General features: G+C 50.6%; 1 protein-coding gene across 5 annotated transcripts in view; it reads right to left on the reverse strand.

Moving 5' to 3' along the window:
- The window catches only part of JAK1 (Janus kinase 1), a 436,233-nt gene that overhangs the window by 231,209 nt on the left and 184,941 nt on the right, over positions 1-20,083 (reverse strand). For all 5 annotated transcript variants that reach the window (XM_086953620.1, XM_086953634.1, XM_086953640.1 and 2 more), the window contains exon 6: positions 5,994-6,333. In XM_086953620.1, coding sequence (XP_086809746.1) covers positions 5,994-6,333 — 340 coding nt within the window. The remainder of the gene's footprint in view (positions 1-5,993; positions 6,334-20,083) is intronic.

Here is a 20,083-nt window from a genome sequence, read left to right on the forward strand (position 1 = left end):
TAAGCCAGGTTTTTAGTTGCTCTCTGAATATGAGAGGGTGTGTCAAAGAGCGTACGTGGAGGGAGAGCTTGTTCCATAAGGTTGACGCAATGTAAGAGAACATGCGCCCACCCGCTCGTACCCTCTAGACTTTAGGTACAACCGCCTGAAATAGTTTGGCTGATCTTAGGTCACGCGAAGGCTGGTAAAAGGACATCAGCCTGCAGTTAATTTTTGGGCCCGTGCCCCATCAGGTTTAATGTGCTATGCACAGTGATTTGAACATAATGCGTTCTTTGATGGGAAGCCAATGTAGGGCTTTAAGTGCTGGTTTGGCCGCCTGTCTTTTTGGGATTTCAAGTAGTAGCCTGGCAGCACAATTCTGCACCACCTGCAGCTTCTTAGTGGTGGCCTTCGGGGTGTCCAGATACAGGGAGTTACAATAATCCAATCGGGGCCTTTCCAGTGCCTGAACCATAGTCCTGCTTGATGTTGATGGCAGCAGTGGCAGAATTTTCCTCAGTTGTCTTATGATGCCAAAGTAGGTAGCTGCTACTTGTGAAGCTTGGTAATCTAGTTTTAACGAGCCATCTAGCCATATTCCCAGCCTTTTAATCCTCTCCTTCGGTTTGGGAGTGGGGTCCTAAGAATTCTGGCCAGTTTATAGAAGGAGAGCTGATGGAGTGACTACCTAGGATCATAATCTCTGTTTTATCTCCGTTGAGTGCGAGATATGACTGAACCATCCATGTGGCCACTTTTTCCAGGCAGGTTTCTATGCTGACTGACACCTCCTTTGGGTGGTTAAATGCTACTACTAGCTGGGTGTCGTCCGCATAGGTCACTATCCGGACCTCGAATGGGAGGACTATCTCCGCCACGGGTCGTAGGTACACGTTGAAAAGCGTAGAGATCAATGAGGACCACTGCGGCACACCACACATTAGCGGGACCTTCATCGAGGTACAGTTACCTTCAAATACTTGGTATGAGTTATTTGTTAGAAAGGATTTGATCCAAGTGAGGGCTTTGCCTGCTACTCCCACTTCTCCGAATCTCTCAAGGTGGATTTTCTAATTCACAGTATCAAACGCGGCGCTCAAATCGAACAAGATGATTGCCACTGATCCTCCTTGATCCAAGACTTTCCTAGCTTCTTCCATCACTGTTAGCAAGGCAGTTTCTGTGTCGTGGTTAGGCCGAAAATCAGTCTGCGATGCGTGTAGCATCGAGTGCTTTTCCAAGTGATTAACTAATCACTTATCTATATGTTTTTCCACAATTTTGCTGATGAAGGGCAGTAGTGAGACTGGTTGGTAGTTTCTCCATACCTCTGGATTAAGGTTGTATTTTTTTTTTTAACAGTGCCCTCACCATGGAATATTTCCATGCCTTGGGCACTTCAGATGGCATAATGGAAGCATTTAGTACTTCCAATAATACCGGTAATATGGTCTCCTTTACTTTATGCATCACATGTACCGGGGCAGCATCACACAGTCAACCTAATTTAATTTTGGTAGAAATTTGGGATAGTGTATCTAGATCTAGGATGGGAAACTCTTCAAAAATTGCTGGGCCTCCAACCCCCTTCTCTGGTTCAGTATCTAAATTAACTGAGCCATGGGTTGATGGGAACATGTTATATATATCCAGAATCTTTTTATTAAAACATTCTGCTAATTCTGCACATCGCTGTGGGGCAGACTCAATGGGCGGCTCAGGCTGAGGGCTGTTGGTCAGTTGTTTTGTAATTCTCACACTTTCCCTGGGAACGTTGGCTGCTCCGTTAATTTTCTCCTCATAGAATAGCGCTTGAGCTCTTCTAGTTTCAGCCTGATAAACTTTAATTGCTTCTCTGTATTTGGTTTTTTTCTGCACTATAAGCTTTTCACCATGCCCTCTCCAGTTTTTTGCATTTCTGTTTAAATTCTCGTACTTTGGGGGTGTATCAGGCTGATTGCTTTTCTTTGGGCATTTTCTTACTCCATTTATATGGAATGATGAAGTGCACGGTTGATGTGATCCATTCATTAAAATTATTCGACGGTCTGCTAGAGTCTGGGTCCCCTAAGATGGGTAGGTTTGAAAGTGTGGGTTCCCATTCTTCAGGATCAAGTTTTACCCATGGTCTGTCCCAGCTTTTCTGGGGATGACGGTTAATAGTTAGTGTAGAAGGTTTCCAGCAAATCTGAATTAAAAGGTGAGCCAACCAGGGGACTGGGGAGGGATTGCCTACCTCCAATGTCTCCATAATAGAGAATACTTGATGAAAGTATGACCCTGGTCATGTGTTGGGCCTGCAATTTTTTGGCCGAGCTGCAACCCTTGTAAATTTTGAATAAGACTCAGAGCGTCCGATTTGTTGGGATCTTTAAGGTGCAGATTTAGATAACCCAGGATAGTGAGGTTTGCATCCGTTCTTCCCAGCGTTGCAGCTGTATCATTTAAGGAGTTGATAAATGTCCCGCACGTGCCCGGGGGGGCTGTATATCAGAATTCCCTTTAATGAGCAAGTGAGTGCGAAAGGGAGTACATATCTCATGCTCTCACAGTCCTTCACAATGTCTGGTTCAATACGTCCCTTTACTTGTTCCTTAAAAATAATTGCAATCCCTCCACCCTTCCGTAATCCCCTGTCTTTCCAAAAATATGATAGCCTGGGGGTAGAGCTTGTACTATATCAGGTTCTGCATCTTTGTGCAGCCAGGTTTCTGTCAGGAGCAGAACATCTGGCTGTTCTTCCCTAAGCAGAATGTTAATTTCCGCAACGTGTTTAGGCAAGGACCTGCAGAAGTAGCATTTTGATCTCTGTAGGGTTAGGATTTCTGGTAGATCTCTGTGTGGATTCACCTAAGTGAAAGAGGCAGTTCGGGCATGTTCTTGAGCCGGATGTTTAGCTGATACAGTGGTGGCACTTGATATTGTGGCCTCCATTTAATTCTTGGAGTTGGTTCATCGAGTATCTCTGCGGTTCTGTTTGGGGACCAGGGTTTCTGGTCCCGGTCAGGGCACGGACGAGCGCAGACAGGCGTGCCTCTGGCGTGCCCGCTACGCGTCCATTGCAGCACCGGTCTTATGACCGTGAGAAGGCGGCAACTAGCGCGCTATAAAATATCGAGTACGTATGGCAAAATGGGACAAATTAATCAAGAATGTTACTCAAACAAAATTCTGCATCACACCCCACAATATCCACATGGTGTGCCAAGTGAAATTCAGTTTAAATATTTTTAAAGAAGGTAGCGGGTGTCAGGCCATACAACAAAGGCGAGTGGAATGCTCAGGGCACTCACCGTACAAGCGTTCAGCATCCTGCTGCAGACCGGGTTAATTCGACCTCCACCATCTGACACCTGCCTATATAGACCCTGGAGTGCAGAGGGGCTGTTGGACCCGCTGAAAAGATGTGCTGAAGTGCTGAGGAGAACAAAGCCGGAGTGTGCTAAGACGGGAGGCTGGGCCTTGCCTCACCGCTACGAATAGTGCTGATCTTGTCACAGCCTATCAGACGGTGGCGCCGCAGGCCGGCGGTGGGAACATCCTGGTTCCTGCCTGGCGGGGCCACGACCGTACCTAAGCCAGCACATAGGGTGCGGAGATGAATGGAGCGGCTGAACCGGCAACCTGGAACGGTGAGGATGCACTGGGTCCCGGCATGGAAAATCTGGAGCCAAGTCAGAGGTGTGAGAGGTGGCACCCACTTCAGAGAGGTCATAATCGAGGAGTCCTCTCCGACTTTCATGGATGAGCCATGAAGTCTATGTGCAGCTGGAGGTGGGAAGCCCAGGTAAAAAAACTAGCCCGGAGGGAGAAGGACACAGTAGTTCTGGCACTTAAATTCAAGGGACCCCGAGGGCACGGCCCTCTCTCCTGGCCTGAGGTGGGGGATATCCAAACACCGGAGGAGCCTGGGGATTCAGCAAACTGCTGGCCTCAGAAACTGATCACTGACAACAACCTGCAGTGTTCAGGTTCCGAAACGAGACGCCACTCCTAAGGGGACCCCAGGCTGGTGATGAGGATCACTGCACCGCCCCACTGGAGGCATAATACGCATTCGTCGTCCCACTCACCGCACAGAGACATTGAGCACCATAGAGAACTGACTGCTGAACCAGTGGCTGCCCTCTGTTCTGCACCAGAATTGTGAGTACACCAAAAGACGGGCTTGACAGCCACACTTGGCAGAGGCAGAAGCAATTCGGCCTACATAGGATACTGGGTGTCACCTGTTGAGGAGAGTCTTGTCGCGGTATTACACAGACGACAGAGTCCACCGCAATGGGCATCGAGGATGTCCCAACAGCTGAGGATTGACCAATACACAGGGGGAGGAGACCGTTGGTCAGTAGGGAAGAAAAGGACATGCACCCCCTGAGCACACAGGAACACAGACCCAACAGGCAACCACTCCGGAGCCACCACCACTGTGAAAACTGACACAATGAAGATCCAACTGTAATTCCGTGCATTGACCCATATGAAACAAGAGCTCGAGGCCCAACTGAAAGACGAGGAGGGCAGATCCTGCTGCAATAATCTGTGATTGGTTAAGTTCCCTGAGCGTGTGTAGGGTGGGAAACATAAGACGTTTCTAGAGACCTAGATCAAAAACTCTTTATGCCCTCTCAGATTTACCTCCTCTATTCATAATCAAGCAAGTGCACCGGGTACTGGTGTCTCCTCCACCACTTGGTACACTCCCTAGGATGATGACCATCAAAATATTCAACTATCGAGACAGGCAATGCATACTACGGACAGCATGTCAGGCAGGAGCTCTTACCTTCGACAATAGCACTATCAGGATCTTCCAGATTACACTCAGAACTAACAGGAATCCTACATGGGGTTAAACAAAAACTCACAGACATGGGCCTCCAATGCATGTTGGTCTACCAGGTAAAACTGTGGTTGCTCAACGAAGGACGAGCACACTGGTTTATGGACCTTGAGGATACTTGGCCTGGCTGGAAGTGTATGATGGACACAGACCACAAGTGAGCTGTGGCTGGGATACGGGTCTATAAGGAGGGAGGCAAAGGCTCAACAGGGGAGGAGAATCCAAACCTGCACTCTCCCACACAGGCGCACTAATGAGCAGGTAGTTGCGACAGAGGATGCTGCACTTGACATAGTGAGCCAAGTAGAAGCTGCTACTGGAAAGAGCGCAGACTGTTCTGCAGGCAGCGGAATTACTATAGCAAGTGATGCTCAATCTGTGCTGCGTGGATACATAGCAGATCACACACCCAAAAGTTTGAAAATATTATTTCTATTCCACTGTTCACAACGCAATTAGCAGGCTGGATAGATTCTGGATAGTGGCGAGTTTAGCCTCTAAGATAGACTCAACACAGTACTTATGTTGGTTCTTATTGTATCATTCACCAGTCCTTATGCCATATTGTCTGATCTTACAAGATCGCCTACACATGAGGAATGGCTGAAATACATCACTGAGTAGGCATTAGTAGAAGTAAGGCGCCTGAGAAAGGACAAGACAGACAATAAATCACCAGATGAAATAGCTCCATAGGCAGAAATTATTCACATTCTTTCTCACACCACACATGACTCGACGGTTGGGCGGGGGGATTCGGATAGAGTAAGTCAACTGGTTGGCCCACCTCAAAGGCCAATTAACTGCAGAAATGAAAAGAAATAAGGTACTCGGCCTGCTGAAACTCTTAGGGAGCGAGAGGAGCACTAATAGATATCGCAATACACAGCCCCAACTCTTGCGAGACCTAACCAATGTCGTTTATTGCCTGTTTACTGTCAGCAATGATTATTACATTGTGCCATGAGTGATTATTGCCTCATGCTGCAGATGTTATGTGAAAAGCTACTGAACAGTACAAATGTCCTACCCTTACAATGTCCTACAGTTAAGTTCTTCTTATGTGCTGAGTTTCTCTTATAACAAATTAAAAAGAAAATTTACAAAATATTTTAAACAGCATAGATACAACACACAGTAGGTCAAAGTAAGTTCATTAGATACTAACAGGTGTTTTTTTTCTCCACTGTATTCCAGAGATTCCTGTGACCATCACTTCGTACTGGGGGATAATCTCAACATCTCCAATCTGCGTCCCATTTTTTTCATTTTCTAATGAAATCTGCATGGAAGATGTCTCGAACACCTCAGCACCGAAGTGCTTTGTTAACGTTTCCAGCATGGACAAGTACTTCAGCTTGAGGTCATGTGAAGAAACACTGTCACAAACAGTCTTATTGTTGAATTCTTTGAGAAACTTCTTGAAGACATTGTTGATCCGCATTCTGGTAAGAAAATTCCTCTGTCGGATCGTCTTGTTCAGCGTTTCAGGAATATATCGCTTGTAACTGAAAATGAAAATTATTCATCAGTACTGTCATTTCAAATTTTGATGCAGCATAAATAAGTACCAAGCCGAATATGTCAGCATACAAATATCAATACACTTACGAGAAAACCCCTGACCAGCCTGGGTGTCCTTGGTGTTTCACTCAGTCGCATTAGAAGCCTGAGGCAGTTGGTTCCGCTTGCATTCATCATTATAATGGGCCACAAAACCCTGTAATAAGTGACAGATTGCCCGCAGTCCTGCTACAGTTAAATGTCAAATGAGCGCATTGCTTTTCTGACCACAGCAAAACAGTTGCGTCTTGCAGGCTGTTTTGCTGCATCTTTACAGCTATTACTCTGAAATGAGAACATTCTATTTGTGCAATCCTGGCTTACCTACATATCTTTTACTTTGCACAGTAGCGTGTTGTTGAACGGATCGGTTGAGGAGTGTCTGCTTTGGTTAACAAACCACACAAACAGAAAAAACTTCCTCTTTCGCCTCAGCCAAGCTTCATTAAGCGGTTCTGGGAGTGATCTTGCACGAACATAACAAAAGACTCCTCTGTACACACTCATATGTAACAAGAAAGGTGCAGTATTTCCGGAATAACTCAACATACCTATTTATGACTAATCAATGATTAACTGACGTGGAATCTTTTCAATTAAAGAGGCAGAATCAGACCAGGGTGCTCAGAGAATCGCTCATTTAGTTTTCTCTGGAATTGAAAGTCCTCCAAGTCTTCCACAAATGTATCTATCTTCATTATAGAGTGAATTGTGTTTTTGGTCTATTTATGTGCTTTTATCCACTGATAACAAAAAATGGGTACCGGTTTCGTTATTAGACTCATCTCCAACAGCCTCAAAAAAGTCCAGAAATCTAAAATTGTGGGTACACTAAGATTGTAAAATGTAGGAGGCATTATTGACACGCAGAACTGTTGTGCCACCTCTCACTGACTTTGGAGGAAACAAACAAGAGTTGACCTGTGAGAGATGGTGCTGAAGAGATCACAGACTGGTCAACTGGCCTAAGTGGAGATTTGTACCCTGCTCCCTTATGTCCACCAGAAACCTAAAACGAGAATCATATCACAAATTACAGTATCAATAGAGCTCTTCCAGAATTTAGGATTGTGAACCTATTCATTTTCCTTTGATTAGACTGCCAGGAAAAGCCTGGCGGTCCCAAAGAGGAAACCAAAGAAACAACCCTACACAATTTAGGATTGTGTACCTATTTAGGTTTAAGGGGCAGTTTCTAACTCGTGCTATCCAGTGACAGACAAAAACACCTGCATTGCTCTTGTTTCCACACCCTTTCCCAAAATACTGAATTTCCATAGAAAGGACGTCTTTTAGAGTTTGGTGTATGTGGAATATCAACGAAAAGCAGAAAATGTTGATCCGCCACCCCTACACTATTTAGAGCTAGGGAAAGCAACATGTTTCCAGCAATGGTGACCAAACAATGCTCTGCCAGCATTAGTCTTTGACTGGCGGCACAATAGGCTGTTGGTCACTGTACATCAGACCTTCCAAACTAGAGTAGATGGTCAGGCGTAAATCTTTTACTGTGTTTAGAGGACAAGGAATCCAAAGAAACAACCCCTCACAAGCTGAAAAAACAGTCCCAGACCATGAGAAACTTTTGTTTTTCATATTTTAAATAACAAACTCCCACCTTGGTAGTTTGATTCGAAACCCGAAAAACGTTACCAAGTGGGCACATTAAGATGGTGTCCAATTTGAAAACTTTTAGTACCTTTAGAGGAGCTGCAGACACTCTGCTGAAGGCACAGAGATCTCTGCTTGCCTAGCAGAGATCTTTAACAAGCATTTACAATGCAACGGTCTAGCCTTTGCTAAAGTTAGAGCTATTGGCATTGTTAATGACAACATTTTTATTTATGAGCTGGTTTTGAAAACAGATAAATAAATGGCCTTGTCATTTAAAATGCCAATAGCTTAATCTCTCGCTAATGCGAGACCCATTGCATTTGCACACACACACAGAGCCCCCCCACACACACAGAGCCCCACACACACACAGAGCCCCACACACACACACACAGAGCCCCACACACACACACAGAGCCCCCTGCCCCCCCCACACACACACAGCCCCACACGCACACACACACAGAGCCCCACACACAAACACACACAGAGCCCCACACACACACAGAGCCCCACACACACAGAGGCCCCCCACAACACACACATAGAGCCCCCCACAACACACACATAGAGCCCCCCACAACACACACACAGAGCCCCCCCCCACACACACAGAGCCCCCCACAACACACACACAGAGCCCCACACACACACAGAGCCCCCCCACACACACACAGAGCCCCCCCCCACACACAGAGCCCCCCACACACACAGAGCCCCCACACACATAGACACACACACAGAGCCCCCGCACACACACAGAGACACACACACACACAGAGACGCACACACACACAGAGACACACACACACACAGAGACGCACACAGAGCCACACACACACACACAGAGCCACCCCACACACAAGAGCCCCCCACAAACACACACAGAGCCCCACCCACACAGAGCCCCACCCACACAGAGCCCCACCCACACAGAGCCCCACCCACACAGAGCCCCACCCACACACAGCGCCACACACACACAGAGCCCCACACACACACACACAGAGCCCCACACACACACAGAGAGCCCCACACACACACAGAGCCCCACACACACACAGAGCCCCACACACACACAGAGCCCCACACACACAGAGCCCCCCCACACACACAGAGCCCCCCACACACACAGAGCCCCCCACAAACACACAGAGCCCCACCCACACGGAGCCCCCCCCCCACACACACAGAGCCCCCCCCACACACACAGAGCCCCCCCACACACACAGAGCCCCCCACGCACACAGAGCCCCCCACACACACAGAGCCCCCCACACACACAGAGCCCCCCACACACACAGAGCCCCACACACACAGAGCCACACACACACAGAGCCCCACACACACACACAGAGCCCCACACACACACACAGAGCCCCACACACACACACAGAGCCCCACACACACACAGAGCCCCCCCCACACACAGAGCCCCCCCCCACACACACACAGAGCCCCCCACACACACAGAGCCCCCCACACCTACAGAGCCCCCCACACACAGAGCCCCACACACACAGAGCCCCACACACACAGAGCCCCACACACACACAGAGCCCCACACACACACAGAGCCCCACACACACACAGAGCCCCACACACAGAGCCCCACACACACACACAGAGCCCCCCACACACACACAGAGCCCCACACACACACACAGAGCCCCACACACACACACACAGAGCCCCCCCCACACACACACAGAGCCCCACACACACACACACAGAGCCCCACACACACACACAGAGCCACACACAGAAAACAACTCCAAGCTTTCTTGCCCCCCCAAGAAAACTCTGGCGCATTGCAGAGCGGACAAAAGCTGGACATATTTTGCTGCTCGCCACCATTCATAGAAATGTCACATTCGCCACTGCGGAGGGGGGCCTGTCTGCTGCTCAGTAACTCATTGCGGTGCCGCTTGAGAGTGTCTTCACCTACTGTTCTAAACCACATGGTGCCGCTGCCGCCAACCCAAGGGGGTTTGATGACAATGCCTTTATCTGCAAGATTGTGTTAGCCCATGTGCGTGCAGCAACGTGTACATGTAAGCAGCTGCATTTCTATTTCTAGCTGAAATAACTGGCAGCAGAGGGAGTAGGACCAATGTATTCGAAGACTGGAGCAACTCATTGTGGGCCAGTGCCAGTGCTGGGAAACAGTGAGAGGTGAGCGGTCCGCTATTTGCGGACTGCCCGTCCCCACTTGGTAGAGAATGGGCCGTGGGCCATGCGGTCAGCGCTCCTGGTTGGCCGCGCCACTCGCGAGTATCCGTTACGTGTGAAATACCACGTGACCTTGCTGCCCCCCCCACCAAGTGCCTACCTGGGCTACAGTGATTGCGGAGAAGCGGCATAGTGACGCTCGCTAGCCCCCCCTCCCCTTGAAAACAGGCCCACCTGCCAGGTTCCCTGCCGTGGCAAGCGGCATTTGTGAGAAGTTGGCCTGATATGTGATGTCCACTATTCTAGTGGGCACCCTGTATCAGTCCAAACAACCCTTATGGTGATGGTTGTAAAGTCAACCTTATAGACCAGCTATCCTAGTGGTAGCATGGACAAAGCAGTCTTAGGCTAAACTCAAGAGGGCATGTGAAGCCAGCTGTTTTACCATATGTAACCCCCTTAATATTAAATGAAAGGACACCACACAGGTTATATATAAAATATATATGTATTTATTACTAACACAACCCCTCTGAACTCTTTATAAGGTCAGAGGCACAAGCACATAACCGGATACTCAATTATCATACAATAAGTTGCACAATTTACAGTAGAGCCCTAGGGGCACGTAAAACCATATACTAAAATAGTGGTATAAGAACCACGTCACGAACAAGGAATAGGCCTAGAGCCTAGGGAATCGCTGGGGCTACGCTGTACTACCAAAGGTTAGGAAGCAGGAGGCCCACGGGAGGCGTGTGCAGTGTCTTGCAACATACGCGAGTTACCATAGGAATACAATGAGATCTAAAGAATTAGAAACTAGTTCTTTTAGGACACTTCCAGATGGACTAGGAGAAAGCTACTGAAGACTAGGACACTAGGATAGTTCAGACCCACAGGAGCACCAGAGTACTCGCATTACCTCACGCACATGAGCCGGGTGCATAGGTGTCAAAGTGTGTTGGGTTTCGTTGCTGAATCCTATGGAGCCTTGGAGAAAGAAGCTGCAGGCGACCAGGAGAGAAGTGTCCGGTTGGATCCAAGAGCAGATCGAGGATGAAGAGTACCTGAAAGCAGAGGGGTCAGAGTCTGGGTCACTAGCCAGTGACCAGGAAGGAACTAGGCGATGTCGTGAAGATTGTCTCTGCAGCCACGTGGACCAGGAGGTGTCGATGACGACCAGGAGCTGGGCACGGACTGACCCACGAAGGATCTCGCTGTCGGCGGTGTCGGTTTCCGGATTGGAGTCAACAAGCCTTGGCAAAGGCAACCCACGCAGGAATCGAAGATGGCTTCTGGTGCAGACCAGCAAGGTCTGTAGGGCTGCTCCTTTTCAGGGAAGCAAGGGCCAGCCTGGAGCAACCAGGCCCGTGGTGTAGATTCGTAGGTTCATCGTCACAGAGGCCACTAGCCAACGGGCAAGTGACCGGACAGACAGGTCGAGCACAAAAACAGTAGCAAGCCCCACGCGGCGCTCGTGGAGTGTAGAGGGCTGTGCGTCGGTGTAGAAAGGTGCTCGGGGCTGGGACTTCTCAATCCCCAATGCACAGCTTCGAGGGTGCCTCGGGAGCTGCACGAGTTGCAAGGTGCAGGTTTTTCAAGATGGCCGTTCCAATGTCTCTCGTCGCCTCCACGGGTCTCAGGTTTGCTGCGGCTGTGGATCGGGCTCAAGGAAGTCTGGAAGTCTGGCTCTTGTCGGACTCTGTGCTCGGGCGGGAGCGTCGGCAAAGTAAACCACAGATCGCTGGATGGTGCCTGTTTGCACAGGGTGGTCACTCCTTGACCACAAGGGAGATTCTTCAGTCTTCTAGTTGCAATAGAATGTCGAAGGTCCAGAGTTTCGTTTCAAGTTTCAGTTCAGGATAAATCTAAAGTCTCTTGACTCAGCTCCTACCTATATACTAATCTAAGGGGATGGATTACCTGCTAGGTCCCTCCTATGGGTGGGACCAGGGAAGGGGGTGGTTACACCTCTTTCCCTTTGTCTAGTTTCGCGCCGGAGCTGGGGCTGGAGTGCCCCAGCAACTGGTTTCAACTGGACTATGCATGGAGCACCTTGTGTGCCCCAGCCAGTGTCTCGTTTCTTTCAGCCCTCCCTGCCCCAATACACTATGGCCTGTCTGGGGTGGTGCTAGCAATTCCCAAGACAGGAAACCTATTGTCCAAGCCTCCCTCGCTGGAAGGACTTCCAGCAGCAGGAGGTCAGACTTGTGTCTGTGGTAGCAGCATCCATTTTGTGATCCTGAGGCTCTGGTTAACTTTAACCGGGATTAACAGGAACAACATGTCTTCTCCCTCTAGAAGGGTGGAATGCTACCCCCATCGCCAGAACTGGCGAGGGGGTAGTATTCCAAAGCGTATGACACCTTACACGACATGTTTTGATAAAGCCAAACCAAAGTTAGCATTCAACCGACAGGATTATAATGCACTTAAGAGTATATGGTATGGCTATATCATAGAACTGCTATAAGGACATGGTTCCGAAAGCTGCAGACAGGCTCAACTCATGCTAGAGCCTCATCTCACATAAAACCAAGCACTCTGCCTTCAGGATTGTTAAGGCCTGCCATAGGAGCGACTTATAGGTGCATATGTGTCTATATATAGTGTTAGATATAGGAATACTATATCTAAGCAAGGGGTGATTACACAACATTGCCCCAGCTGAGTGATCAGCCAGTTGTGTCAATGTGGATGGCCAGCCAGGGGTGGCATAATACATGCTGCAGCCCCTGGTAGGCCTTGGATGCACCTATGCCCTGGGTACCTAAGGTACACTGTACAGGGGCTCACAAAGGTGACCCAATTCCCAATTGGATATGTATCCAACGTACATGGTATGAATTTAGAGAGAGAACAGCTGGGCTGTGGGTCTCATTAGCAGGCCCACAGCCACATTAAAGTCAAAAACCAGTAAAGCAAAAGCAAAAAGTGGGGGTGAACATAGAAAGCAGACCCTACTCTCTTACAGCATTGGCCCTCGCTGTGGCTGAGCAGGAAACCCTGCTTGCAGTGAAGGGAGCATGATGACTGACATTCGGCCATTCCCCGGTGGTGATAACCCCCACAGAGCAGCTGCGGGCCGGATCCCAGCCCACAGGCCCACGTGTCAGGGTCCCCACAATTGCAAACAGTGCAGACTACACACAACGTGGGGGGTGGGGAGGCACGAGACTCGCCGCTTCCCCACTCCACAACACGCCCGTTGAGTCTGGCTCCACTATAATATTGGGGTCGGTTGCCATTCACCATTTTTTTTTTTTTTAACATCGTTTTTATTGCAGAACCAAATCTTACATATATCATACATTTGTGAGCACTTCACGATAGCAGCAACAGTACTAATAGTTTGCTCGGGCGATTCGTTTACACAGCCAATAAGCCCACAACCCGAAGGTCGGGCGGCGTCAGTCAATTGCGCACTCTTTGTAGTAGACCCCGAGTTCTTTTAATCTTTGTGCCAGTATGTCTGAGGTCTGCTTTTATGTTTTTCACCCCTCCCCCTAACTTCTCCCCTGCCCCAGTACCCAATTCCCCCCCCGCCCCCTCCACCCTTCTCCCAATGCCTGCGCCTGGAGTCTCAGGTACCGTGTGTTTTTGGTTATTGCTAGGAGGAATGTACTATTCGCTAAGAGTGTGTACCTGGTGTGCTAGTGGGAGCTTCCGTTTCGGAGTCAGTGCGCACCCCTTCCTCCTCCCCTGTACCATCTCGATGCGCTTGCACTAGTGCTTCCCATGCTGTCGCTCTTTCGAGCGCCCTTTCGTCTGCAGTGCGTCGGGCTAGTTGATACCTCAGTGTGCTTTCGCTCGCCGCCCATCTAAGACATTCGTTATACCACCGCTTGTATGTGGGTCCCTTTCTTGATTTCCAGTTTCTAGTAATTTCACGTTTGGCTAGTATTAGTCCCATATCTATAAATTTACTAGTTATCTTATTCTTGGGCGTGTGCGGAAACCAGTGCAGTACTCCTACCGCTTTAGTGTAGTGTAGCTCCCTGTCCGTAGCGCTATTCAGTGCCTCTCCAATCTCCCACCAGTAGTCTCGTAATTGCGGGCAATCCCATAACATATGCCCCAAATCCGCCTCTGCAGTATTACATCTGGGGCAAGCTGCGTTGTCCACACCAAAGTATTTCCCAAGTTTCCCCGGAGTGAGGTATGCCCTATGGAGGATATAAAAATGTATCAATTGAAATCGTGCATTTCTCGTGCTCTTCCTCGCTCGCCTTAGTATTGCGCCCAGGTGGTGTCAGGAATCTCCATCTGGAGATCCAGTTCCCACTTGGCCTTCAGTGCTATTAGTGGTTTCAACGTTTCTCGTAGCATTCGAGAATAAAGGCAGGTCACTGCCTTATAGGTGCCAGCTGCCATCATTGTGTACTGGCAGGCAATGGATGTAGCGGGTTCCTGCAACCCCTCCCCCCAGTGCGCCTTCATGGCTCTAGTCACAGCAGCATGCATCAGATAATCACCTCTCGGCAGATCAAAGCGTTCCTGCAGGGTCTGGTACGGGAGTAGTACCCAGTCATCATATAGATCACCTAACATCTGCAGTCCCGCATCTTCCCACTCCTGCAGTCGCGACCAGTCGCCAACGTGGGGGAGTGCTGTCACCATACCCAGCGGTATCTCCGGTGCATACATTCGGCGTACCCCTGCTCTTCGCCGCGCACGATTCCAACACAGCCGAAACGTCTGCTCCTCCAGGGAAAGGTCTCTGATGTGGAGTTTCTACTGCAGGGTGATGTAAACAAGCACATGCTGGGGGGTGTCCCCGTCTCTTTCTGGTTCCGGGCCTCGATACACCTTCGCTACCTCTTGTGTGAAGGCCTGCAACTGAGCCGCCAGGTAGTAACACTCAAAATCTGGCACTGCCATGCCCCCCTCATCTTTGGGTCGAAGCAACGTGTCGAGCGCTATTCTGCGTCTGCCTGTTCCCCACAGAAAGATTATCACCATTGATCTCAACTGTCGAAAAATAGAGCTCGGAATCCACACCGGCAACGTGCGGAAGTAGTAAAGGAGCCGCGGTAGCGCTATCATCTTCAGTAAGGAGATTCGGCCTGTCACCGAGAGTGGGAGGGTGGCCCAAAAGGTCATGCTACCCTTCAGTGCACCGATACAACGGCCCACATTGCCCTCTAACATATCTGCCGCCGAGTGGTATATATGCACTCCAAGGTATTGCAAGCAACTAGGTTCCCATTTGAGTATCTGGAGATTAGCAGGTAGCTCCTCCCCCCTTCGTAGCAGAAATAAACAGGATTTGGACCAGTTAACCTTTAAGCCCGACAGCCTTCCAAAAAGTTCGAGAAGCCGTTTTGCTCCCTGCAGTTCCTCGTCCGCGTTTTTCAAGAATAGTAAAAAGTCATCTGCGTATAGTGAAATGGCTTGGGCTGTCCCCCTGTGAACTAAGCCCTGGTAATAACGCCCCGCCTGGGCTTCCGCTGCAAAAGGCTCCATCGCCAGCGCGAACAGCAGAGGAGACAGCGAACACCCCTGCCTAGTTCCACGGCCCACGTGATATTGACTCGAAATCAGGGAACCTATCCGGACCCATGCCTTGGCCGCCGTGTACAACATTTTGGTCCAACCAATATAGTCATCTCCCAGGCCGAAACGCTCCATTACCCTATAAAGATATCCCCACTCCAAGCTGTCAAACGCCTTCTCGATGTCAATTGATAACACCAAAGGCATGCTCGTTTCGGACAACGGGTCTCCCAGTAGTTGTATCAGTCGGCGTATATTGTTGGTGGTGTTCCGCGTAGGAATGAATCCTGAATGGTCCCTGTGGATCAGCTCCGTCATATTGCCCAACAGCCTGTTGTACAGTATTTTGCTCAGGATTTTATAGTCTGTCGTCAACATGGACAGCGGACGATAGGAGGAGAGTCTACTACTCTCCCTCCTTGACTTTAGCAGTGGGATCATTAGAGCTTCACACATGGACTGAGGCAGCCTCCCCCTCGATTTCGCTTCATTATATACCGCTTGTAGGCGCGGAGCAAGGAACCCCAGGTATCTACTATAAAATTCTATGGGCAAGCCATCCAATCCCGGAGTTTTGTTCCGAGCCATCTGTTTCACTGCACTCCCTATTTCCCCCAGTGTGATGTTTCTACCCAGGTCATCTGACTGTTCTTGTTCTAGTCGCGGCAACTGCAGTCCCTCCAAAAAGGTGTAAATTTCGGACTCTTGGCCTTCTGACCCGCTCTCATACAACCTTTCGTAATACGCTTGGAACCTGTCTAAAATTTCTGTTTGGGTATTGCAGGTGTTTCCCCCGTCCTCCTCGATGGCCAAGATCATGTGGCTGCGCCTAGTTGGGTTAGCCAGCCAGGCAAGCATCGTTCCCGCCTTATCACCCTCGGCATGCGCCCTACTCAGGTAGGCCTTATGATCAAAGCTTCATAACCGTTCCAGTTCCACCGCTACTGCCTCCTTGGCCTTGCTAACTGCTTCTTGGAGCTCGGGGTGGTTAGGGCGCTCTAATTCGACTTTCCGCAACTCTCTCTCGGCCCTATCGAGGTCGTTTAAGAGTGTTTTACGGGCACCCGCATATGCCCCTATACAATGACCTCGGACGACAACCTTGAAGGCATCCCATTCCATTGCCCTGGAGGTCGTGGAGCCGCTATTTTCCTCAAAATATCGAGTGAGTCTCTCGCCTAAGTCTTCCCTGAACAGTAAGTCGTCTAAGGTATCTGGTCGCAGTTGCCAGGTCGGGACTCGCGAGATCTCGGTCATCCAGTTTAGTGACATCAATAGGGGGTTGTGGTCAGACAACGTGCGGGTCAAATACTCCGCATTTGCCACAGCAGGAAGTACGAGCGAGGAGCACAGAAACACATCTAACCGGACGTGAAGGTCGTGTAGACTAGAGTGAAATGAATAATCTGACGGCAAGGTGTAGTGCCCTCCAAGCGTCTACCAATCCCCAACTCCCCTGCCACTCTAGCCTGCGCTTCGCTAGCCTATGCACTGGTGATGCACTCAATGGGGGGTGAGACCGGTCTAATGTGGTGTCTGCTACGGAATTAAAATCCCCACCCATAACTATTGGACCTGTTAAGTAGCTCGCCAGCTTGCCTGAAAGCTTCGTCAAAAAGGCGGACTGATCAATATTCGGCGCGTACACGCTGCATAGTGCTATGTCCCGACCCCTAAGTTTCCCCTCTACGGCCACAAATCTGCCCTCTGGGTCAATCATCTGCTTAGTCACTTGGAAGGGAACCCCCGCCCGGACCCATATCAGTGCTCCTCTTGCGAATGCAGAGTATGTTGTGTTAAACAGTTGCCCTCGCCACCGTCGCTGCAGCGCTATGCCCTCTTGTTTTGTCAAGTGTGTCTCCTGTAATAGCGCAATCTGAACTCCTCTGCGGACTAGATAAGCATGGATCTTGTGCCTTCTCGCCATAGTATGCAGGCCCCGCACGTTCCAGGTCACACATTTCAATGCTCCAGAGCTAGCCATTTTCCCTTGCATACCAGTTCACAGTATCAAGTTATCTTCCAGGCGCTGATAGCGGCTTTCCCCTGATCCCCTCTCCCCTCCCATGCAATTATTCCCCAAACCCCACCTCCCTTGCCTCGAGCCCCCCAAACTACTCTTGGTAACCTCCCTCCCAGAACAGGACCCACCTTTACCAAAGCAGCTCCCATCCAAACTTTACCAAGAGGGTCAACTACCCCAATCGCTATCCCTATATTCCGCAGTCTCCACTGCGGTGACCTTAGGGGCCAGCAGGGCATAGCCCGACTCCGAGGCTGGCTAACACACTCCCGTCCCCCGCCCCACAATCCCCCCCCCTAACCACTCACAAGTTTCCGTTCTTCCGCACTGCAGTCTTTTGCATCGGTGGGCACGGTCCCCCCAGGTTCAATGTATAATACAGCCCTTCAGATTTTCCCCTCTCAAGCTTCTATGATTTCTTCCGACGTTTGTGGCATCACAACCGGCCCCCTGGCCCCACCAAGTTCTGAGAGGTCTGTTTCCGAGCCTGTGGCCTGTCCCTCAGAGTCTGAACCCTTACATGACTGGCTGCGCACCGTTCCCGACAAGTCCACCACTGCTTGAAGTGCCGCCTTCCTCTCCTCCTCCGTTTGCGACGCTGTTGGCTTCCTAGTCCTTTGTCGGCGCTTCCGAAGGCGCTGTGATTTTCTCGTCGGTTGCCTCCGCTGTTCCCCTTCCCCTCTTTCTCTAGCTCTGTCCGTTCCAGCCTTGTAAGTATCCCACCACGCCCAGGCATCCGCCGATGTGGGGAAGAAAAGTGTTTTGTCGTCCACCACGACTCTGAGCTTTGCCGGGAAGAGGAGTGAGTACTTTATGCCCTCCACACGCAACTCCCGTTTGATCGACAAGAAGGAAGCCCACAGTTTCTGAGTTTCAAATGTGAAGTCCGGGAACATTGTTACATTGTTATTGTCCATCTGAAAGGGGCCTGCTTCTCTGGCCCTTTGCAACAGCCAGTCTCTGTCTTTATAATGCAGCAGTTTGATCACCACCGGGCAGGCTGTCTGGCCGGGACCCTGTGCGCCCGCTCCAGCGTGAAGAAAGGTGAAAGCCCTTCTGGCGCCACTTCAGTCCGCAACCAGTTATCAAGAAATCCCACCATGTTGTTCCCTTCCTTTTTCTCCGGAAGGCCTACCAAGCGGACGTTATTGTGCCTACTGCGGTTCTCAGCGTTCTCCGCCCGCCGTTCCAGTGCTAGTATTCGGTCTAGGGCGTCGCCCAACCGTCCTTCCATAGATTTATGCTCCGGGACCATCTCTTGCAGGGCGACCTCCGTGCTCTTGACCCTGTCCTTTAACTTATCGTGGTCAGCGCGTAGGAGCCCCAATCCTGTTGCTACTTGAGCAATGTCTTGTTGTAGAGCTTCTTTCGTGGCCGTAATAGCTTCCAATACACAATCCTGCGTTTGCTGTAGTTCCGTGTGGCCCTGCTCCGCTCTGTCTGTCGTCTCAGAGCCAGTAGCTCCATCCCCTTTCCCCTTTGGCTTCCCCATCTCAATTTGTACACCCGATGACGGTTTTCTCCTCGAAAACACAAAGAGTAGGGGTGGGGGTCTTCCCGTTGCATCGGGGCGAAGGTTTGGCCGCTCTTCCGCTAACCACCAGCGACTCCACCGGCTCCAGGCAGCGAGTTACAGCCAACTCTCAATGTCGCCTCTTCCGGCCAACTCTCTTCACCGCCCTAGTAACCAATTCTCGGGCGGCCTTTCGCTACAACAGCGCTGTTCGTCTCGGGCAGGCAGCCAAGGCGCCCCGGGTCTCTCTCCAGCCGCTGGAAGGCCCGCGCCCCACCAGGGAATAGGGGTCGCCCTATCTATGCCAATGCGCTGTCCTGTGTGTCCTCAGCAGACGTTAGAGCCCTGGATTGGGCAGGGCCGCTCCTGTCGCCGTTCGCTTCACGAACCTCCGGGTTTGCCGTCTCAATCGACTCTTTCGCCACCAGGCTCTCGTGGACGTCTCGTGGAAGCTCCCCTTCCCAGACCTTGGGCTGTGTGCTTGGGTCCCCTCGTGTTCACAGCCGCTCTCAAGTCCGCTCTCAGGGTGCTTGGGCCCACTCGTAGGCCTCGTGCTTCTCGCGCCTCCCCCTGGTCGAGCCTCCGCCGATCGTTTCTTCCACTGTATAGCGGGAGTACCGTTCTGTCTCCACTCTTCCCTCAATGCACCGTATGCCCTCAACCCTGGCCGAGCGTCCGTCCTATTTAGTCCTTCGCCGTTATTCGCTCATGATGTCGCCCTCGTGAGGGCTGGGTTTCGTGCGACCGCCGTCCCCCTTCCGAATCTGGGTTGCACTCCGGGTGCAGGGCTCCGGGCAGGCCGCTCCTCTGTGCAATCAGAGGGACTCTTCCCCTCGCCAGCGGGTTCCGCTCAGCGGGATCCCTGCTCGCCGTC

Source organism: Lissotriton vulgaris, chromosome 1_1 (assembly GCF_964263255.1).
Source record: "Lissotriton vulgaris chromosome 1_1, aLisVul1.2, whole genome shotgun sequence".
Lineage (NCBI taxonomy): Eukaryota > Metazoa > Chordata > Amphibia > Caudata > Salamandridae > Lissotriton > Lissotriton vulgaris.